Below are 19374 nucleotides of genomic sequence, written 5' to 3'. Positions count from 1 at the left end.
TTAATTTAAGAAAAATGAGAAAATGAGGCTGTTTAGTAAGATTTGCTCAGACCATCACACCATAATTCATACAAGTTGTAAATCCTTTTTTCAAACCATATAATTCTAATTCTATATTTCTAATGATTCTATCCTGTTACATGAATTATTGTGAAATAAAATAATCTTTAATATTTTTTAAGCTAAGATGTATTTTCTGGCCTAACTTAAAAAAATCAACACAATTTAGTTGGAAAGCAGACATCAGTTCAGTTCAGTTCAGTCGCTCAGTCGTGTCCGACTCTTTGCGACCCCATGAATCACAGCACGCCAGGCCTCCCTGTCCATCACCAACTTCCAGAGTTCACTCAGACTCACGTCCATCGAGTCAGTGATGCCATCCGGCCACCTCATCCTCTGTGGTCCCCTTCTCCTCCTGCCCCCAATCCCTCCCAGCATCAGAGTCTTTTCCAATGAGTCAACTCTTTGCATGAGGTGGCCAAAGTACTGGAGTTTCAGCTTCAGCATCATTCCCTTCAAAGAAATCCCAGGGCTGATCTCCTTCAGAATGGACTGGTTGGATCTCCTTGCAGTCCAAGGGACTCTCAAGAGTCTTCTCCAACACCACAGTTCAGAAGCATCAATTCTTCAGTGCTCAGCCTTCTTCACAGTCCAACTCTCACATCCACACATGAGATACTTTAAAATATATATATATTCACACACAAGCATGCATGTATGTAGTTTGTGTATGTTTGTTATATGAATAGAGAAAATGAGACAAAGAGAGGAAGAGAAAAATGCAAGAAAGAGTGACAGCCAGAGTAAGAATAGACAGAAATGGTTGAAATTAGCCAATGTAACTTAAAATTGGGAATTCAAATAAGGTTGATGGGAAAAAGAAGAAGAATAACTTTAACACTGTGCCAGGCTCAGACCTGGAACCAGAAGGCTCAAATGATTAAGACACAGCCTGCCCTCAGGTAGTGGCTTGGCTCATTGTCTAGTTGGGGGATGAGACTTGTAAATATGTAACTCGTAACATAGTAAAATTACGTGCAGTAATAAAATGAAAGCAACATTCAGTGCAGGTATAGTATGTCATGGGGTGGGGGCATAGAAGAAGGCTTCGTGCAGGAATTGGTGCTTGAGCTAAGTCTTCAAGGGCAGGTGGGATGTGATCAGGGGGCACAAGTTGGAGGAGTGAGGGTGGTGGGAGGACATTCCAGGAGCTCAAATGCTCAGGGGCATGAGATATAGTGGTCTTTGTTGGGATATTTGTTTAAGGAACACACAGATCGTGAGTGGACTTGCAAATAGGTCAAAGCTTTGTTTGCTTTATAAATAAGATCGTCTATACCAATTTTTTCAGATTCCATATAGATCCAATAATATATGGTATTTGTATTTCCCTTTCTGACTTTAGTCTGTATGACAGTATCGAGGTCTATCCACATTGCTTCAAATGATAGAAATAAAGAGACAGACAAGAATAAGCATAGAAATACCAAGGCGGAAAGAGGGTGTGGGGTGAATTGGGAGACTGGGATTGACATATATACATTACTATGAATAAAATAGATAACAAATGGGAACCTACTTTATAGCACAGGAAACTCTACTCATTGCTTTGTGGTGACCTAAAATGGGAAGGAAATCCAAAAAAAGAGGGGATATATGTATATGTATAGCTGATTCACTTTGCTGTACAGCAGAAACTAACACAGGCTTCCCTGGTGGCTTAAACAATAAAGAATCTGCCTGCAGTGCAGGAGACATTGGTTCAATCCCTGGGTCCAGAAGACCCCCTGGAGATATTCCAATTCTAAAATTTAAAACCTAAAATAAAAATATAAAAAATAAATTTAAAAAAAAGCTTGATTTGTAGCAGATACCTGATGATGAAGGGTCCTAATGCAGGAGAGTGATGTGATGAGAACTGTATGATAATTAGAAGGTAGATTGGTGGACAAAGTACTGGAGGCTGAGACAGCAATGAGGAGGCCATTTGTTCAGAAGAGAAAAGATCTGGAGGAGATGAATTGAGGCAGTGGCGGTCCACAGAGTGGGAGGTTGATAATTTAGGCAGTGGGTGTGATAAAGAACTTGATATCTGGGGGAGGAGATGAAGGAAAAAAGGCCTCTGAGGTTATGGTCTACCCAGAGTTACGTGAAATAAACATAAGGTATGGAAAAGAAATGTAAGAACATGTAAATATGTTTCAGTTCAGTTCAGTTCAGTCACTCAGTTGTGTCCGACTCTTTGCAACCCCATGGACTGCAGCACACCAGGTTTCCCTGTCCATCACCAACTCCTAGAGCTTGCTCACACACATGTCCATTGAGTCAGTGATGCCATCCAACCATGGCATCCTCTTTCATCCCCTTCTCCTCCTGCCTTCAATCTTTCCCAGCATCAGGGTCTTCTCCAAGGAGTCAGTTCTTCACATCAGGTGGCCAAAGTATTGGAGCTTCAGCTTCAGCATCAGTCCTTCCAGTGAATATTCAGGACTGATTTCTTTTACGATTGACTGCATCTCCTTGCAGTGCAAGGGACTCTAAAGAGTCTTCTCCAACACCACAGGTCAAAAGCATCAATTCTTTGGTGCTCAGCTTGCTTTATGGTCCAACTCTCACATCCATCCATGACTACTGGAAAAACCATAGCTTTGACTAGACAGACCTTTGTTGGCAAAGTAATGTCTCTGCTTTGTAATATGCTGTCTAGGTTGGTCATAGCTTTTCTTCCAAGGAGCGAGCATCTTTTAATTTCATGGCTGCAGTCACCGTCTGCAGTGATTTTGGAGCCCCCCAAAATAAAGTCTCTCACTGTTTCCATTGTTTCCCCATCTACTTGCCATTAAGTGATGGGAGTAGATTCCATGATCTTAGTTTTCTGAATGTTGAGTTTTAAGCCTACTTTTCCACTCTCCTCTTTCATTTTGATCAAGAGGCTCTTTAGTTCTTTGCTTTCTGTCATAAGGGTGGTGTAATCTGTATATCTAAAATTATTGATATTTCTCCTGGCAGTCTTGATTCCAGCTTGTGCTTCATCCAGCCTGCCATTTCTCATGATATACTCTGCACAGAAGTTAAATAAGCAGGGTGACAATATACAGCCTTGACATACTCCTTCCCAATTTGGAACCAGTGTGTTGTTTCATGTCTGGTTCTAACTGTGGTTTCTTGACCTGCGGACGGATTTCTCAGGAGGCAGATAAGATGGTCTGGTATTCCCATCTCTTGAAGAACTTTCCACAGTTTTCTGTGATCCACTCAGTCAAAGGCTTTGGCATAGTCAATAAAGCAGAAGTAGGTGTTTTTCTACAACTTTCTTGCTTTTTTGATGATCCAACAGATGTTGGCATTTTGATCTCTGGTTCCTCTGCCTTTTTAAATCCAGCCTGAACATCTAGAAGTTCATGGTTCATGGACTGTTGATACCTTGCTTGGAGAATTTTGGGCATTATTTTGCTAGCGTGCGAGATGAGTGCAATTGAGCAATAGTTTGAACATTCTTTGGCATTGCCTTTCTTTGGGTTTGGAATGAAAACTGATCTTTTCCAGTCCTGTGGCCACCGCTGAATTTTCCGAATTTGCTGGCATATTGAATGCAGGATTTTAATAGCATCATCTTTTAGGATCTGAAATAGCTCAACTGGAATTCCATTACCTCCCCTAGCTTTGTTTGTAGTGATGCTTCCTAAGGCCCACTTGACTTCACCTTCCAGGATGTCTGGCTCTAGGTGAGTGATCACACCATCATGGTTATCTGGGTCATGAAGATCTTTTTTGTACAGTTCTTCTGTGTATTCTTGCCACCTATATTTATGTTTAGTTTCACTATATAAGTAAAATATAGCAATTATATTTTACTAATGATTATGCTTTGAATTGTTAGTAGTATAGATATTTCATTAAAAAAATTATTATGCTATACTGGAGGTCGATGCTCAACATTTTTTCACTGGTCACAGTCTAATCAGAAATGATTTGAGACCAAGAAAGGCTTTATCTTTATGAATTTATTCTTTTCATTAGAGCATAGTTGATTTATAATCTTGTGTTAGTTTCAGATATACAGCAAAGTGAATCAGTTATACATATACATATATCCACTCTTTTTTAGATTCTGTTCCCGTATAGGCTGTTACAGAATACTGAGTAGTATTCCCTGTGCTATACAGGAGATCCTTATAAGTTATCTATTTTATATATAGTAGTGTATATATGTCAATATTGATTTCCCAATTTATCCCTCACTCCCCAAGGAAGGCTTTAAGGCAGCGGTTTATTCTTCAGACTCAGTCTATTCTTCAGACTCTTTACACTCTTTTATTTAGAACCCCAGTTCAGTTCAGTTCAGTCGCCCAGTCATGTCCGACTCTGCGACCCCATGAACCACAGCATGCCAGGTCTCCCTGTCCATCACCAACTGCTGGAGTCCACCCAAACCCAAGGAACCTTTAATTATGTGGATTATACTTATTTAGACTTATTTTGTCTGGGGTGGTTGCCATGCCCTCTTCAAGGGGATCTTTCCTACCCAGGGACTGAACCCGCATCTCCTGTGTCTCCTGCATTGCAAGTGGATTCTTTACCCACTGGGAATTCTTTACCTGGGAAAAGTCACGTTCTTTACCTGAGCCAGGGACTTCCCTGGCTCAGACGGTAAAAGCATCTGCCCACAATGGGGGAGACCCGGGTTCGATCCCTGGGTCGGGAAGATCCCCTGGAGAAGGAAATGGCAACCCACTCCAGTACTCTTGCCTGGAAAATCCCATGGACTGGGAAGCCTGGTAGGCCACAGTCCGTGGGGTCACAAAGAGTCAGACACGACTGAGTGACTTCACTTTCATTTTCAGACTTATTTTGTTTCTGTATTAGCAGTTGAGAAATTTAAAAGTATTTGTTTAGTAATTCATTTAAAGATAATAATAACAAATCCAGTATATTTTAGCATAAATAACATGTGCTATGCTATGTTCAGTTGCTTCAGTCATGTCTTGACTCTTTGTGACCTTATGGACTATAGCTTGCCAGGTTCCCTTGTCCATGGAATTCTCCAGGCAAGGATGCTGGAGTGGTTGCCATGCCCTCTTCCAGGGGATCTTTCCTACCCAGGGACTGAACTCGCATCTCCTGCGTCTCCTGCATTGCAAGTGGATTCTTTACCCACTGGGAATTCTTTACCTGGGAAAAGTCATGTTCTTTACCTGGGAAAGGCATCAATAACATACTTATTACAAAAACCAATTCTATTTTCCAGAACAAAACAAAGTTTAATGAGAAGAATGGCATTGTTTTACATTTTTGCAAATCTCTTTAACATCTGGTTTCATGGAAGGAATCTGGATTATCTGATCTGTTCAGTACTCAAATCTGTTGTAATATGTTTTTTTTTTAATTGAAGTGTGTGAATAAAATCTCACCCAAAGGTGTAATTGAAAAAGGGAGAGGTATATAATACTCTCCTCACGTCCCTGTATATACTTTTCTTTGATCCTATTCAAAAACTTGATATATGATAGTTTTCCAAGGGTTAATTGCAATATGGGAATTGAAACCACATCAGTATACTTTTCATGCTCTGTAATATTAAATCAATTTATTTAAATCTGTAACTTTGACTAGGTCAGCATTCAAGTCTGATTTTGTAACATTGTGAATTTGATATGTGAAAAATATTGGTTCTCTGAGTTAGGCAGGAACTTTTAAATGTTCACACATTTTATTAAACAACAGCTAAAAAATCACTTCTGTTAGTATCACCAATAGGCTTGTCAGGCGAGTGTATGCTCCTTGGTTCTGTCTCGTCACAACAAAGATTTGGAGTGACGGACATTAAAGCCCTCGACGTGTCACAGCTCTCGGGTCTTGGACAGACTGTGTTATAGCTCTCAGGTCTCGAATGGACCGTGTTATAGCTCTTAGACAAATCAGTGTTACAGCTCCATGTTACAGCTCTATTTTATTTAGATAATAGCAGGAAAATCCATCCTTGAGGCGTGAGGGCATGTCAACCCAAAGACACGAAGAGGAGAGCTCCACAGCGCACAGGAGAGAGACCCCCAGCCCTTTGGCTCCTTTTTTTGTATGTTTTTTCTCCCCCCCCCCGGGCCTGCCCTATGTAAATTGGGCTAGCCAGGAGTGTTGTTTGTTCTACCTGAGGTCCTCACTCCGGTCCTCGGACCTTCCTTTGTTCTATTTTCGCAGGCTTTTCTCTTCCTTGTCTTTTAGCCACCGCCATTCTGGACTCCTGTTTCCTATTCTAAGTACCTAACAGGCTCATCAGAAAATATTTATGTTTTGGGAAATTGTCAAATCATGGTGTTGGATACAAGTTTCCAAAAATTCTAATTTTTACTGGAAAATTCTAATTTTATCATTGGTAACCATTATTGTCAATTATTTTCCTTGCTTGTTTTCAAGAAAATGTCTGCCCAACATATAAGTCTGAGTAACCATAGTTTGTCTGTCAGACATTCTTTCAAATACATGCAGGGTTACGTGGAAAATTTGGCTACTTTAGCTGGCTACTAAAACAGTTGAGTAAGTGCTTTTTCTTGCCTCAATTGTTACAATTCAGATGAAGCATTTAAAAAAATTTTGTTTGTTTTTACTGTGAATGAGTGATGATGAAGCATATAAGATAAGAAGCTGGGTACCAATACCTTGATTTGTACTAAGGCTCTTCCAGTTTTACTCACCATCTCTTTTGTAACAATAACATAAATGTGAACACAGTGGAAAAAAGCCAAAAATATGTTAGTATCATTATGAAAATAGTTCTGACTTCATGCACTCCGAGAAAGACCTTGAGGGCTATCTCCTTAATAATTGATGGTTTAAGGTCATCCTAATCCTGATCTGGGAAAGTGTCCTGTCACCTTCTGTGTTTTGAAAAGTTTAGAGAAAAAGCATTTAAAATTTCTGCTATGTTAAAAAAAAGTGAGGTGATCTTATCTGAAACCCATGACCTTGAAATAATTTTTTAAAATTTCTTTCTTTTTAGTCTAAGGGAAAACATTTAAAAGTTACTGTTTTAACTTTTGTGGCATTGGCAAACAGAAATGTCCCTTTTATGGAGCCCTGACAACCAAATTACCCAAAAGTAAATTCATTCCCTCTCCAAAGCTTTTTGAATTACAATTTTAATTAAGGGTGGCATTTTTTTTGGTTTCACAAAATTGATTGTTCAGGAACAGGTCTTATTTTATTGAAATATATTATATGTGATAATGATAAGTATATAAGTCAATCCAAGTCATGTTTTAGTTTATGAGATATAGTATCTCTTCCCTTAAATCATACAAAAGGGTGCTGTATTTGAAAAATTTAATAATATTTAAAGTGTAATTATTTTAATCTACCTTGTTTCTTTAAGAGTATTTTTTAATACAGTCATGGATGATCATCTAAGTCTTTAGTTGTCTTAAGTGCTAATTTCATAAAATGTTTATGCAGCATATTTGTTAAACTCATGTATTCTTTCTAATCATAGTCCAGGTGGCAATCGAAAGTAATGAAACTGACTTTAATAACCCACCTAATGAGTCATGGTTAAAATTAGTTTTTAGACAGTGGCTTTTATGTTGTTTATAGAGTGACCCTCAAGAACGGATGATATTGCAGAAAGAGGGCACATGTTATAAGTTAGAAGTCAAGAGGAATGCTTTATGGAAACCAAAACTGGGGTTATTAGATCCTTAATAGGGAGAAAAAGATTAAGCTAACAGACAAGAGCCTTAAATGTTGCCCTAGGGTCTAAAGAAAGGGATATTGGGTTGTAAGGTATTTTTTTCCTAACCATAAAAGAATTTCAAATTCACAGAGAAATAAAGAATAGTATAGCAAGCAACCATAATGCTTAAATGTAACTGTTGTTAATATATTATTATATTTTCTTCCTCTTTTTTTCAAAGAGATTTTAAACTAAAGACATGACATTTTATTCCTATATAAAACCATTTACATCTGTAAAAGATTAAAACTTACAAATACACATTTTACAGTGGTGGGATGATCTGAGAGCCCCAGAAGGCCTTTGTTTTGTAGACTGGATGTGTCAAGCTGTGAAGTCTAGCAAAAGAGCTTGGAATGATGAAGGGGATTTTATAAAATTGTTTAGAGGACTTAGAGGAGGAAGAGCTGAGGGTAAACATGTGGAAGAGAGCCAGAGATAGTTAATGGAGAATTTTGGTTAAATTTTGCTATTTGGTGTGTGATTTAACAATTTTCTCTCTCCAGAATGTCTTAAATTACATTTACATTACTCCTTTGTGCTTTAGAAATTGGATTTTTTTGACCCTGACCTTAAGGGTGGGTGGGAGTGAAAACTGAGGCTGGCCAAAATGTATTCATTGGAGCTGCACTGCTAACATCAGAGGGATCTAGGAACACATACTTTGAAGAGTTTTAGCCAATCAGTAACAGAATGTCCTATAGAGTTATTTATTTATTTTACAAATACATTTTTTTATTGGAGTATAATTGCTTTACAATGTTGTGTTAGTTTTTGCTATACAACAGTGTGAATCAGCTATATGTATACATCCCCCCTCACTTAAGATATATATAATTACATGTATATCCCCTCCTCTTAAGCCTCCCTCCCACCCTGCCATCCCACACATCTAGATCATTGCAGAGCGCTGAGCTGAGCTCCTGTGCTATATAACAGTGTCCCGTTAGCTATCTATTGGTAGTGTATATACATCAGTACTAATCTGTCCATTCGTCCCACCTTTCCCACCCCTTGTCCACAGGTCTGTTCTTTACATCTCCATCTCGTTTCCCTCCCTGCACATTGGTTCACCAGTCCCAATTCTCTAGATTCCGTATATATGCGTTAATGTACAATGCTTGTTTCTCTCAGAGTTATTTAATTATCCCTCTTTGTTTCTTGCATTGAAATAATATAGTCTGCCTTCATTTATGCAATGTCTTCTTGTGTGTAGGTCTCGGATGTGGTTTATTATACACTGCAACGGTGACCATCACGTGCCAGTATTTTGACAGCCGTCGTGGCCTTGCCCTTGGCTTGATTTCAACAGGTACATTTTCAACATAAGTACAGCACTGCCGCTGTTCAGCCTTGTAATCAAAGTTAAAAGTTACCGAGCACCCCCCAGCTACCACTCAGGAGCACAACTTTTTTTGTGTGTGTTTTTTTTTTTTTTTTACTCTAATCCTAGAAGGAAATTATTTTCCACTGTAACTATGGGTATAGCTTTCACAACACCCTGCTGCTGCTGCTAAGTCGCTTCGGTCGTGTCCAACTCTGTGTGACCCCATAGATGGAAGCCCACTAGGCTCCCCCGTCCCTGGAATTCTCCAGGCAAGAACACTGGAGTGGGTTGCCATTTCCTTCTCCAATACATGAAAGTGAAAAGTGAAAGGGAAGTCGTTCAGTCGTGTCCGACTCTTAGTGACCCCATGGACTGCAGCCTATCAGGCTCCTCCGTCCATGGGATTTTCCAGGCAAGAGTACTGGAGTGGGTGCCATTGCCTTCTCCATCAAAATACCCTAAAGATACATATATAAAAAAAGCTAGGGCATTAGATGTCCAATATAACATAGGAAAAGAAAACTTACGGGTCCAATAATTTGAGCATCACATCCTGGTGAGAGCCTTGCTAAAAGAAGCAGAGAGCACTTAAGTAAAGCACCTGAACCCTGAGCAAGACAGGAGAAATGAAGGAAAATGGAGATCCTTTAGGCCACTGTCAAGAAGACCAATGCTGACACCTCTCCAACTCCATTTATTGTGGAACTTAGTTTTTCTAAAGTACTGATTTGTGAATACATCCAACTAGTCTATGTGCATATCCAAACGACAGACTGTTTATCCTTATTATTCCTTTAATAATCAAGACCATCACTGGGCTGGGGGCAGAGTGTAAGTATAAAACCTTCTGGACTTCAAGTCTCTGATATTTTTGAGTGGTGTTTTATTTTTCAGATGTATTTTTTTTCCTAAGCCATTTAGAGAACTTATCAAAATTTCTGTGGCCAATATTTTATGGGTTTGTTTAGGAGATAAAGTGTCCAGGCTTACTGAAACTTGTGCGTTTACATTGCTACTTGCTAATTGGTGGCTGCTCCTGAGGGGTCACACTTTCTGATAAGCTGAATTACTTCAGTAGTGTATCTGGCAACAGGATCCAAACTAATGTTTTGTTCCCGAGGCCAGTGCAGCAAAGTGACTCCAGATCAGATTCAATTAAGCTGGATATTTCCCCGAGGTGGTTTTAGAAAGCTTTACCAGGTAAGAAATGTGAATCATGGCCCAGGAGGAGAGAGGACCAGGGTCTGAGGGCATGGTTAAGGTAGAACTGAGAGAAGAAAGAGAAAAAACAAAAAGATGGAGAATCCAGAGCAGTTCAATAGCAGTTTAAAGAACTGACAGCATCTTCCACAAGTGTGGGAAGGACTGTGAGACAGGCATGGCACCTTCAAGGACAATAGGTCTTACCTATACTGTATTTTTTTTTGGCCATGCAGCATGCGGGATCTTCCCTAACTAGGGATCAAACCTGTGCCCCCTAGCATTGGGAGTTTGGACTCTTAACCACTGGACCACCAGGGAAATCCCACCTATACGGTATTTTTGTTGTGTAATGTAGTGGCAAACCCAGACCCTGAAGCCAAATCACCTGGTTTTGAATCCTCTGTCACTCAGTAGCTGCCTGTTGACAACAAGTAACCTAACTGCTCTGTGAAATTAACTGTTAAGCCTCAGTTTTCTGAACTGTAAAATGAGGATAATAATAGTTCCCATCTATTGGACTCCTCCACCCTGTACAGCCTGTATTTGCCCAGCTTCATGACTGAAGAAAGACCCCAGTGACATGTGAGTAGGTATAAGTGAAGCAGGCACTGGTCAAGCAGGGGACGTACAGAGAGCAAGAGAACAGCCACTTTGAGTGACCTGAGCATACACCATCCCACTGGGGTATTAGGAATATTAAAGGAACATATGCATAAGGCACATGGCAAGGGCTGTAAAAGTGTTAGCTGTTTAAAAAAAAAAAAAGTGGTAGCTGTTAAAACTATCACCTAGGTTTCCCTTAACATCCAGATTTATCTGGGATGAAGGTGTTAGAAATCGTATGCTGAGAGAGTTGCTCTTGCTTTCCATTCCGTCTAAAGAGGATAAGGGCCTGGACCTTAGCACACTGAACCAAAATGGACTGACTGTGGACAATCCAGATTTGGCAGAATTAGGGAGTTTTCCGGAGAAGGCAATGGCAACCCACTCCAGTACTCTTGCCTGGAAAATCCCATGGACGGAGGGGCCTGGTAGGCTGCAGTCCATGGGGTCGCTAGGAGTCGGACATGACTGAATGACTTCACTTTCACTTTTCACTTTCATGCATTGGAGAAGGAAATGGCAACCCACTCCAGTGTTCTTGCCTTGAGAATCCCAGGGACGGAGAGCCTGGTGGGCTGCTGTCTATGGGGTCGCACAGAGTCGGATACGACTGAAGCGACTTAGCAGCAGCAGCAGCAGCAGCAGCAGCAGCAGCAGGGAGTTTTCAGTTACAACACATAGGAAGCCAGGTGAGGCAGAAATCAGGGAGTAGTATGAATCCACTGTCTTAGTCTGTTCAGGCTGCTCTAAAGTATCTTAGACTGAGTGGTTTATAAACAACAGAAATGTATGTCTCAGAGTTCTGAGACTGGCAGTCTGAGATCAGGGTGTCAAGGTTAGCTGGGTTGGGCTCTGGTGAGAGCCTTCTCCTTGGTTGCAGACTGTCATCTTCTTCCTTTGTCCTCATATTACAGAAAAGGGAGATCTCTGGGGTTCTCCTTAATAAGTGCATTCATTCCATTCATGGGGGCTCCACCCTTTGACCTAATCACCTCCCAAAGTCCATACCTACTAATTCCATCATGTTGGGGGTTAAGATTTCAACTAACAAATTTTGGAGAGACACAAACATTCAGTCTATAGTATCTACCATCAGTGAAAGAGGTGACAAGAAAAATAAAACTCACAGTAGAAATTTTTAAAAATTGAAAAAGAACCCCAAATCAAAATAACTGAATTAATGTGACTTAGTTTAAATATTGTGACCTAGATGAAAGAAAGAAACATGGGCATAAAATGGGAATAGTCTTACTCCCTAGTGAACAGGGGTTGATAAACTAATGCCCATGGACCCAGTCTGATCTACTAAGTGTTTTTTGGACAGGTCATGCATAAAGAATGGTTTTTACGTTTTTTATTGGTTGAAAAAAGAATATTTCATGGCACATGAAAATTTTATGTAAAATTAAAATTTCAGTGTCTATAAATAAAGCTTTATTGAAACAGTCATACTCATTCCTTCACTATTCTTCTCTGGCTGCTATCGTGTTTCAAGGGCAGAGTTGAGCATTTGTGACAGAGCTTGGATGGCCCACTGTGAGTTAATTATTTCCTCTCTAGCCCTTTTATAGAAAAGTCTATTGACCCCTGGTCTTGAAGAAGAGTTCATCAAGATGTACGCGTGTATCTTACCATTTCAGGTTCCCTGAACATCAAATTCATATTTTGCCTCTTTGTGATCATGTATACTATAGACATTATGGAGAAGGCAATGGCACCCCACTCCAGTACTCTTGCCTGGAAAATCCCATGGATGGAGGAGCCTGGTAGGCTGCAGTCCATGGGGTCACTAAAAGTCGGATACGAACTGAGCGACTTCACTTTCACTTTTCACTTTCATGCACTGGAGAAGGAAATGGCAACCCACTCCAGTGTTCTTGCCTGGAGAATCCCAGGGACGGGGGAACCTGGTGGGCTGCCGCCTCTGGGGTTGCTGAAGCAACTTAGCAGAAGCAGCATACTATAGACATGCATGGAAGCATAATTAGTGCTTTATTTCACTTTTTCCTTTACATTGATGATTCTAAAATTGGGATTTTCTTTTTAAAGATTAAAAATTATAGTTTAACAGTTTACACAGTTCCACAAGAGAGCTCTAATTACTCTTCATTGCCCTGAAAGAATTTCTGCATTTTGTTTTTTGGCTGTGACACATGGCTTGTGAGATCTTAGTTCCCTGACGAAGGATTGAACCCAGGCCCTTGGCAGTGAGAGCATAGAGTCCTAACCACTGGACCACCAGAGTATTCCCTGCCGTATCTTCCTAATCCATGACTACATTCTCATGGGATGTGGGCTGAAAACACTAGTGTCCAAAGTGGAATTTTATTTTGGTGCCCTGTCATACACTTAGCATATCATAGGTTTTTGATAAACCACCTATTGAAGTGATTTGATATGCTTCCCTTAATATTTCATAATGTTGATAGATAAACTTGGTGAGCAATGGGGAATTGTTTACTTTCTCAAGATCAAAATATTTAACTTTCAAAACATCAAGAATATTTTAAAGTAATTATATGATACTTTGTTAGAATTTCTACAAAGAAATGGTGTTCGAGAAAATATGAATTAATAGTAAATGGATGCTAATCCACTATGGAAGTACATGAAATATACTTTTCAGTTCTTTCCATTTGTTTTCTGAAGTGCTTTTAACCTTTGAAGTATGTGCCACTTTTAAAAAGAGAAGGAAGGATTCAACTTGTCTACTTTTATTACTTAATAGTCAGCACAGGGATATTTCCTAAGTAGCCACAAAAAGATACTGTATTAACTGCCATTACACTAATGTGAACTATTGATTAATGTTTGTAAGCAAAGTTTTTTTCTTTCGGGATGAAGGAGTTAATTTTAAATATGTTAGGAAGGGACAACTGTGGTACCGTTTTTTTTAAAATAATTCTAAGAGTCATTTGGTTATTTGTAATTTTTACAATAAGCTTGGCATCCTGTTGGGATTATGATGTAATTTAGTATACACCATTTAAAAAGTATGATTAACCTCTTTAGACTATTTTTTTTTAAATTACAGATCACTTTCTTTCCTATTTTTTTTTTGAGTTGACATTTCTCAATGATATTTAAATGTTAAAATACTCATTAACAACTTGAAATCAGAACCACATAAGAACACTTCAAATTAAATGGGCTGATGTAATTTGCCATTCCAGTGTGGTTCATGTGATCTACTAAAAAAGGGTGTATTTACAGTGTTGCACAAATGTACAAGCAGGCATACTTTGTAATTTTAATATCCTATCGAAGTTCACTTTACTTTCTCATAGTTTATTAATATCAATCATTCATTCTGATGATTAGCAATGGATTTGAGCTTTCCTTGTGTCTCAGATGGTAAAGAATTAGTCTGCAATGCTGGAGACCCAGGTTCGATCCCTGGGTTGGGAAGATCCCCTGGAGAAGGAAATTGCAACCCACTCCAGTATTCTTGCCTCAAGAATGCCATGGACAGAGGAGCCTGGCAGGCTCCATGGGTTTGCAAAGAGTCAGACAAGACTGAGTGACTAACACACTTGAGTTATCAAACCACTATAAATATCCTACAACTAAAATATTAATATATTCTTCATCTCAAAAAATAAAATATGAAAACTTTTCTTTTCCAAAAGGAATACATATAAAGCATGTAAGTACTAAAAATGTGGTTGTATAAGGTATTTGTTAAGAACATAGGTTCCTGGGGTCAGACTGAATGTGAATCCTACTTACGCCACTTGTAGCTTTCTGATTTGTGGCAAATTTCTCAACCTTTCTAGCCCGAGGTCACTTCAAGTGTACACTGGGAATAATAATAGCACATACCCAATAGGAGGGGCTTCCCAGGTGGCGCTAGAGGTAAAGAACCCACCTGACAATGCAGGAGACACAGGAGATGTGGGTTTCATCCCTGGGTGGGAAGATCCCCTGGAGAAGGAAATGACAACCCACTCCAGTATTCTTGTCTGAAAACTTCCATGGACAGATGAGCCTTGTGGGCTACAGTTCATAGTCACAGAGAGTCAGACATGACTGAGCAAGCATAAGCACTCACACGCACCCAATAGGATTATTGTAAGGAAACATTGTTGTGCCATGTAAAGTATTTAACACAGTGTCTGAACTGCAAATGCTAATTTTAAAAATAGATCGATCAGTGTTACTATTGTTGAGGTCATCATGGTCATCATCTTCAGTTTTCTTGTTGTGATTTTAATATGAAGACAGACTCATGAATGCCAGTGTGAAAAAGAAATTGAACTGTAGTACTAATAATGCTTGTTCTGAGAGTCCTGATGATAAGAGGTTAAGATTAAACAGTTCCCATTTCCTTTTTAGGTTCAAGTGTTGGACTTTTTATATATGCTGCTTTGCAGAGACTGTTGATTGAGTTCTACGGACTGGATGGATGCCTGCTGATTGTGGGTGCTTTAGCTTTAAATATATTAGCCTGTGGCAGTCTGATGAGACCCCTCCAGTCCTCTGATTTCCCTTTACCTGAGAAAACAGCTCTGGAAAATGTACCAGATAGGTACTCGATTTACAAAGAAAAAGAAAAGGACCCAGAAGAAAACATAAACATGCTTGAAAAGAGCTACATTGGGGAGGAAACATGCAAGAGCACCTTAGCCAATGGTGACTGGAAATCAGAGAGTCTGCTTCATAAAAACCCAACAACGATGTCACGCACAAAAGAGACTGAAACCTACAAGAAGAAAGTTGCAGAACGAACATATTTTTGCAAACAGCTTGCCAAGAGGAAATGGCAGTTATATAAAAACTATTGTGGAGAAACTGTGGCTCTTTTTAAAAACAAAGTATTTTCAGCACTCTTCATTGCCATCTTTCTCTTTGACATCGGAGGGTTTCCACCTTCGTTACTTATGGAAGACGTGGCAAGAAGTTCAAATGTGAAAGAAGAGGAGTTTATTATGCCTCTTATTTCTATTATTGGCATTATGACAGCAGTTGGTAAACTCATTTTAGGGATACTGGCTGACTTCAAGTGGATTAATACCTTATATCTCTATGTAGCTACCTTAATAATCATGAGCCTGGCCTTGTGTGCAATTCCATTTGCCAAAAGTTATGTTACGTTGGCACTACTTTCTGGGATCCTAGGGTTTCTTACTGGTAATTGGTCCATCTTTCCTTATGTGACCACGAAGACAGTGGGAATTGAAAAATTAGCCCACGCCTATGGGATATTAATGTTCTTTGCTGGACTTGGAAATAGCCTTGGACCACCAATTGTTGGTAAGATATTTATCTTATAGTAAGCCCATTTTTCGGAGAAGGTGATGGCACCCCACTCCAGTACTCTTGCCTGGAAAATCCCATGGGCGGAGGAGCCTGGTAGGCTGCAGTCCATGGGGTCGCTAAGAGTTGGACACGACTGGGCGACTTCACTTTCACTTTTCACTTTCATGCATTGGAGAAGGAAATGATAACCCACTCCAGTGTTCTTGCCTGGAGAATCCCAGGGACAGCGAAGCCTGGTGGGCTGCCGTCTATGGGGTCGCACAGAGTCGGACACGACTGAAGCAACTTAGCAGCAGCAGCAGCAGCAGCAGCAGCAAGCCCATTTTACTGTTCTTCTTTGCAATGTCTCTGAATACAGGAATTGCTTTTGTAATAATAGCACAGATTTATACAAAATAAATCTGCTTGGAATGCCTCTGGATCATGATTTATTCAGAATCACTTTGCTGTAGTTGGAAAAGCCAATACACTTGCTCAGGAATTTGTGTTTATTCTTCATTTGGGAGAAACCCAAAATGCTGCTTAGTCTTGTCCAATTATTTAAGAAATTCTCCTCTAACTCCCATTAGGCCACTTTGGGAGTAGAGCTGGGTAATTTATATCCTAATCCAAACTGTATATAAATTTTTTAATTAACTTTTTTATTAGGTTATAGTTGATTTACAATGTTGCGTTAGTTTCTGCTGTACAGCAAAGTGAGTCAGCTATACATATATCTACTTTTTTAGATTCTTTTCCCATGTAAGTCATTACAGAGTATTGAATAGAGTTCCCTGTGCTATTAAGTAGGTTCTTATTAGTTCTCTATTCTATATATATAGTAGTGTGTGTATGTCAGTCCCACGAACTGTATATAAACTGATGAGATTAGAGTATTCCTATACGTACTATGTCTATCAAACTCACTTTTTTCTTACTCTCTTTTCAGGTTGGTTTTATGACTGGACCCAGACGTATGACATTGCATTTTATTTTAGTGGTCTCTGCGTCCTGCTGGGAGGTTTTATTCTGCTGCTGGCAGCCTTGCCTTCCTGGGATACATGCAAAAAGCAACTCCCCAAGCCAGCTCCCACAACCTTTTTATACAAAGTTGCCTCTAATTCCTCTAACGTTTAGAGGAATATTGGAAGGCGCTAAAGACTGTTTTCACACAGCGAAATTTCACTGTGTCTGATCTGAATGATTTTTTTTTTACATATCCTTTATGTACTGTATATGTAGACTCGATCTCCTATATTTTTTCTTTTTTCCCCCCTTTTTCCAAAAAGTTGGACTACTCTGTTTTACTACTATTCATGAGTTCTGGACATTGTGAACATTTTGGCCAGCCTCAGAAGGCTTTCTCTGTGTAAAGAAATATCATTTCTCTGCCGACTCCATTAGTTCCTTTGCAGGGCAGCCAGAGGAGACTCTGGCTATTTTAAACTGATGCAAGCAGCGTGATGAGTTATGTGTGAAGGCCGCCAGGGACTAAAACACTCTCTTCTCTCTGTTAGACTCACTAGTACATAGAAGACTTCGAGCCAGTCAGGAAATGAAAGTGGTTCCTAAAACAGCGTTAAGAATTGCCGTGGCACCAACTGGTCATTTTTTAAAAACATGATTTTTAAATTACCATCCCCCATTTTCATGATTCTGTTTACCTTGATGAAGCACTGCATGTTTGGTGCCCACCAAGGACACGTCCTTCCAATTCCTAAGGTGTTTGCTGAGATCCAGGCAGTCTCCAAACAAAGGGGTCGTCACCATAGCCTTTCTTCCTGGTTGGTCACTGGAACCTCACTCACTTTTGTCAGCAGCCACTCAGTGATGTTTTCCAAGAAGTGCTGACTTTACCTGTTTCCAAATTGGAAATGCATATTTAAAGCATTCCTTCTGGCAAATGGGAAACATCCATTTGCTTCGGGCACAGTGGGGATGAATTGCCAGTCTTTGCATATCTTCTCAGTGAGGCATTTATTTGCAACTATCAGATTTTACTGCTATCCAATTTTAATTCAAGGGCAGAACTAAAAAGTGTGTGGGTGGTGTGTGTGTGCATGCATGTGAGCATTGTGCTCTGTGTCTGTGCACTCTATGGAAAGGGAAAGGGGGAATAAGATATTGATACCCTCACCCACCTTTATTCAATTGTAAGAAAAATATTCTAGGAAGGAAATCAACATTTAATAAATTGACTTTTTTCTAAAGAAATGTTTTTTTAAACTTTGCTATGCATCAGAGTCTTCTATAGATCCTTTTTAAAATGTAGTTGTCTGAGTACCACTGGTAGAGATTTTAATTATGTACATCTAGGCTGTGGGCTAAGCATCTATATTTTTAATAAACTCTTCAAGTGATTCTGAGAGCACAGCCTGAATTGAGAATGACTGCTATAAGACTGGCAATAGAGAAACAGTTTTTTCTCTTAAAAAAATAAAACCAGTAAACCATTGAGGTGAGGGTTTTTTAATAAATAGCCAAGTTTGGGTCTTTAAATAGGAGGCACTCTGCCCATTGTGCCAAAATTGTCTTTTCATTTCTTTTGAAATAGGTAAGGTTATTTTATACGTCTATGTTGCCTTTCTTCGAAGGCGCCTGAAGCACTTTATAAGCTTGAATCCCCACAACACCTCAGTGAGGTCAGTAAATAGTGCTTTTCTAGGCAGGAAACCTGGAGTTGTGGGAACTTCATACCTGAGTGAATCCTACTCAGTAACCCAATCGTGGGGCTCCAAAGCGCCTTGGACTTCTGCTCCATATTCCGACTTCTGGAAAGTTTTCTGTACCTCATTCTTTAGTCACTGTCAGGGTAGTAAGTAAAATAAGCAACATTCAAAAAAAAAAAATTAACTGAAATGTTTTTGTGATAAAAGTTTTTTTTGCCAATATCATGTTCAGGAAATCCTATAACCTTTTTTTATTTTTTAAAATTTTTATGGCATCCCCACATTCATCAACGTTGATACCTGTCCAAATGCGTCATTACCGTGTCTACTAATATCATCCAATGTGTGCATTATCCATTGTCTTAGGAATAAATTTTAAGTTACAATAAAATTTTTTTTGTTTGTTTTTTATCATTGTGGTTGCTTTTTCTCTTCTTAGCCGCCATACCCCCAGCACTGAATTACAGTCACATTTGAATGTAAAAATACAAATTCTCTGATTTCACTTCAGATCCAGAATCTGGTGATTTAGACATTAGCATATTCAAAATCACTTCATGGCTAATAGATGGGGGAAAAGTTGAAACAGTGGCAGACTTTATTTTCGTGAG

General features: G+C 39.4%; 1 protein-coding gene across 4 annotated transcripts in view; it reads left to right on the top strand.

Moving 5' to 3' along the window:
* SLC16A9 (solute carrier family 16 member 9) overlaps positions 1 to 19174 on the top strand; it is an 85643-nt gene extending 66469 nt beyond the window's left edge. For all 4 annotated transcript variants that reach the window (XM_019954185.2, XM_019954184.2, XM_070782145.1 and 1 more), the window contains 3 exons: positions 8940 to 9035; positions 15192 to 16109; positions 17044 to 19174. In XM_019954185.2, the coding sequence (XP_019809744.1) occupies positions 8940 to 9035; positions 15192 to 16109; positions 17044 to 17231 (1202 nt within the window). In that variant the 3' untranslated portion in view covers positions 17232 to 19174. The remainder of the gene's footprint in view (positions 1 to 8939; positions 9036 to 15191; positions 16110 to 17043) is intronic.
* Positions 19175 to 19374: the final 200 nt, after the last annotated feature.

This window comes from Bos indicus, chromosome 28 (assembly GCF_029378745.1).
Source record: "Bos indicus isolate NIAB-ARS_2022 breed Sahiwal x Tharparkar chromosome 28, NIAB-ARS_B.indTharparkar_mat_pri_1.0, whole genome shotgun sequence".
Taxonomy (NCBI): Eukaryota; Metazoa; Chordata; class Mammalia; order Artiodactyla; family Bovidae; genus Bos; species Bos indicus.
This window is presented reverse-complemented; position numbering and strand designations above follow the sequence as displayed.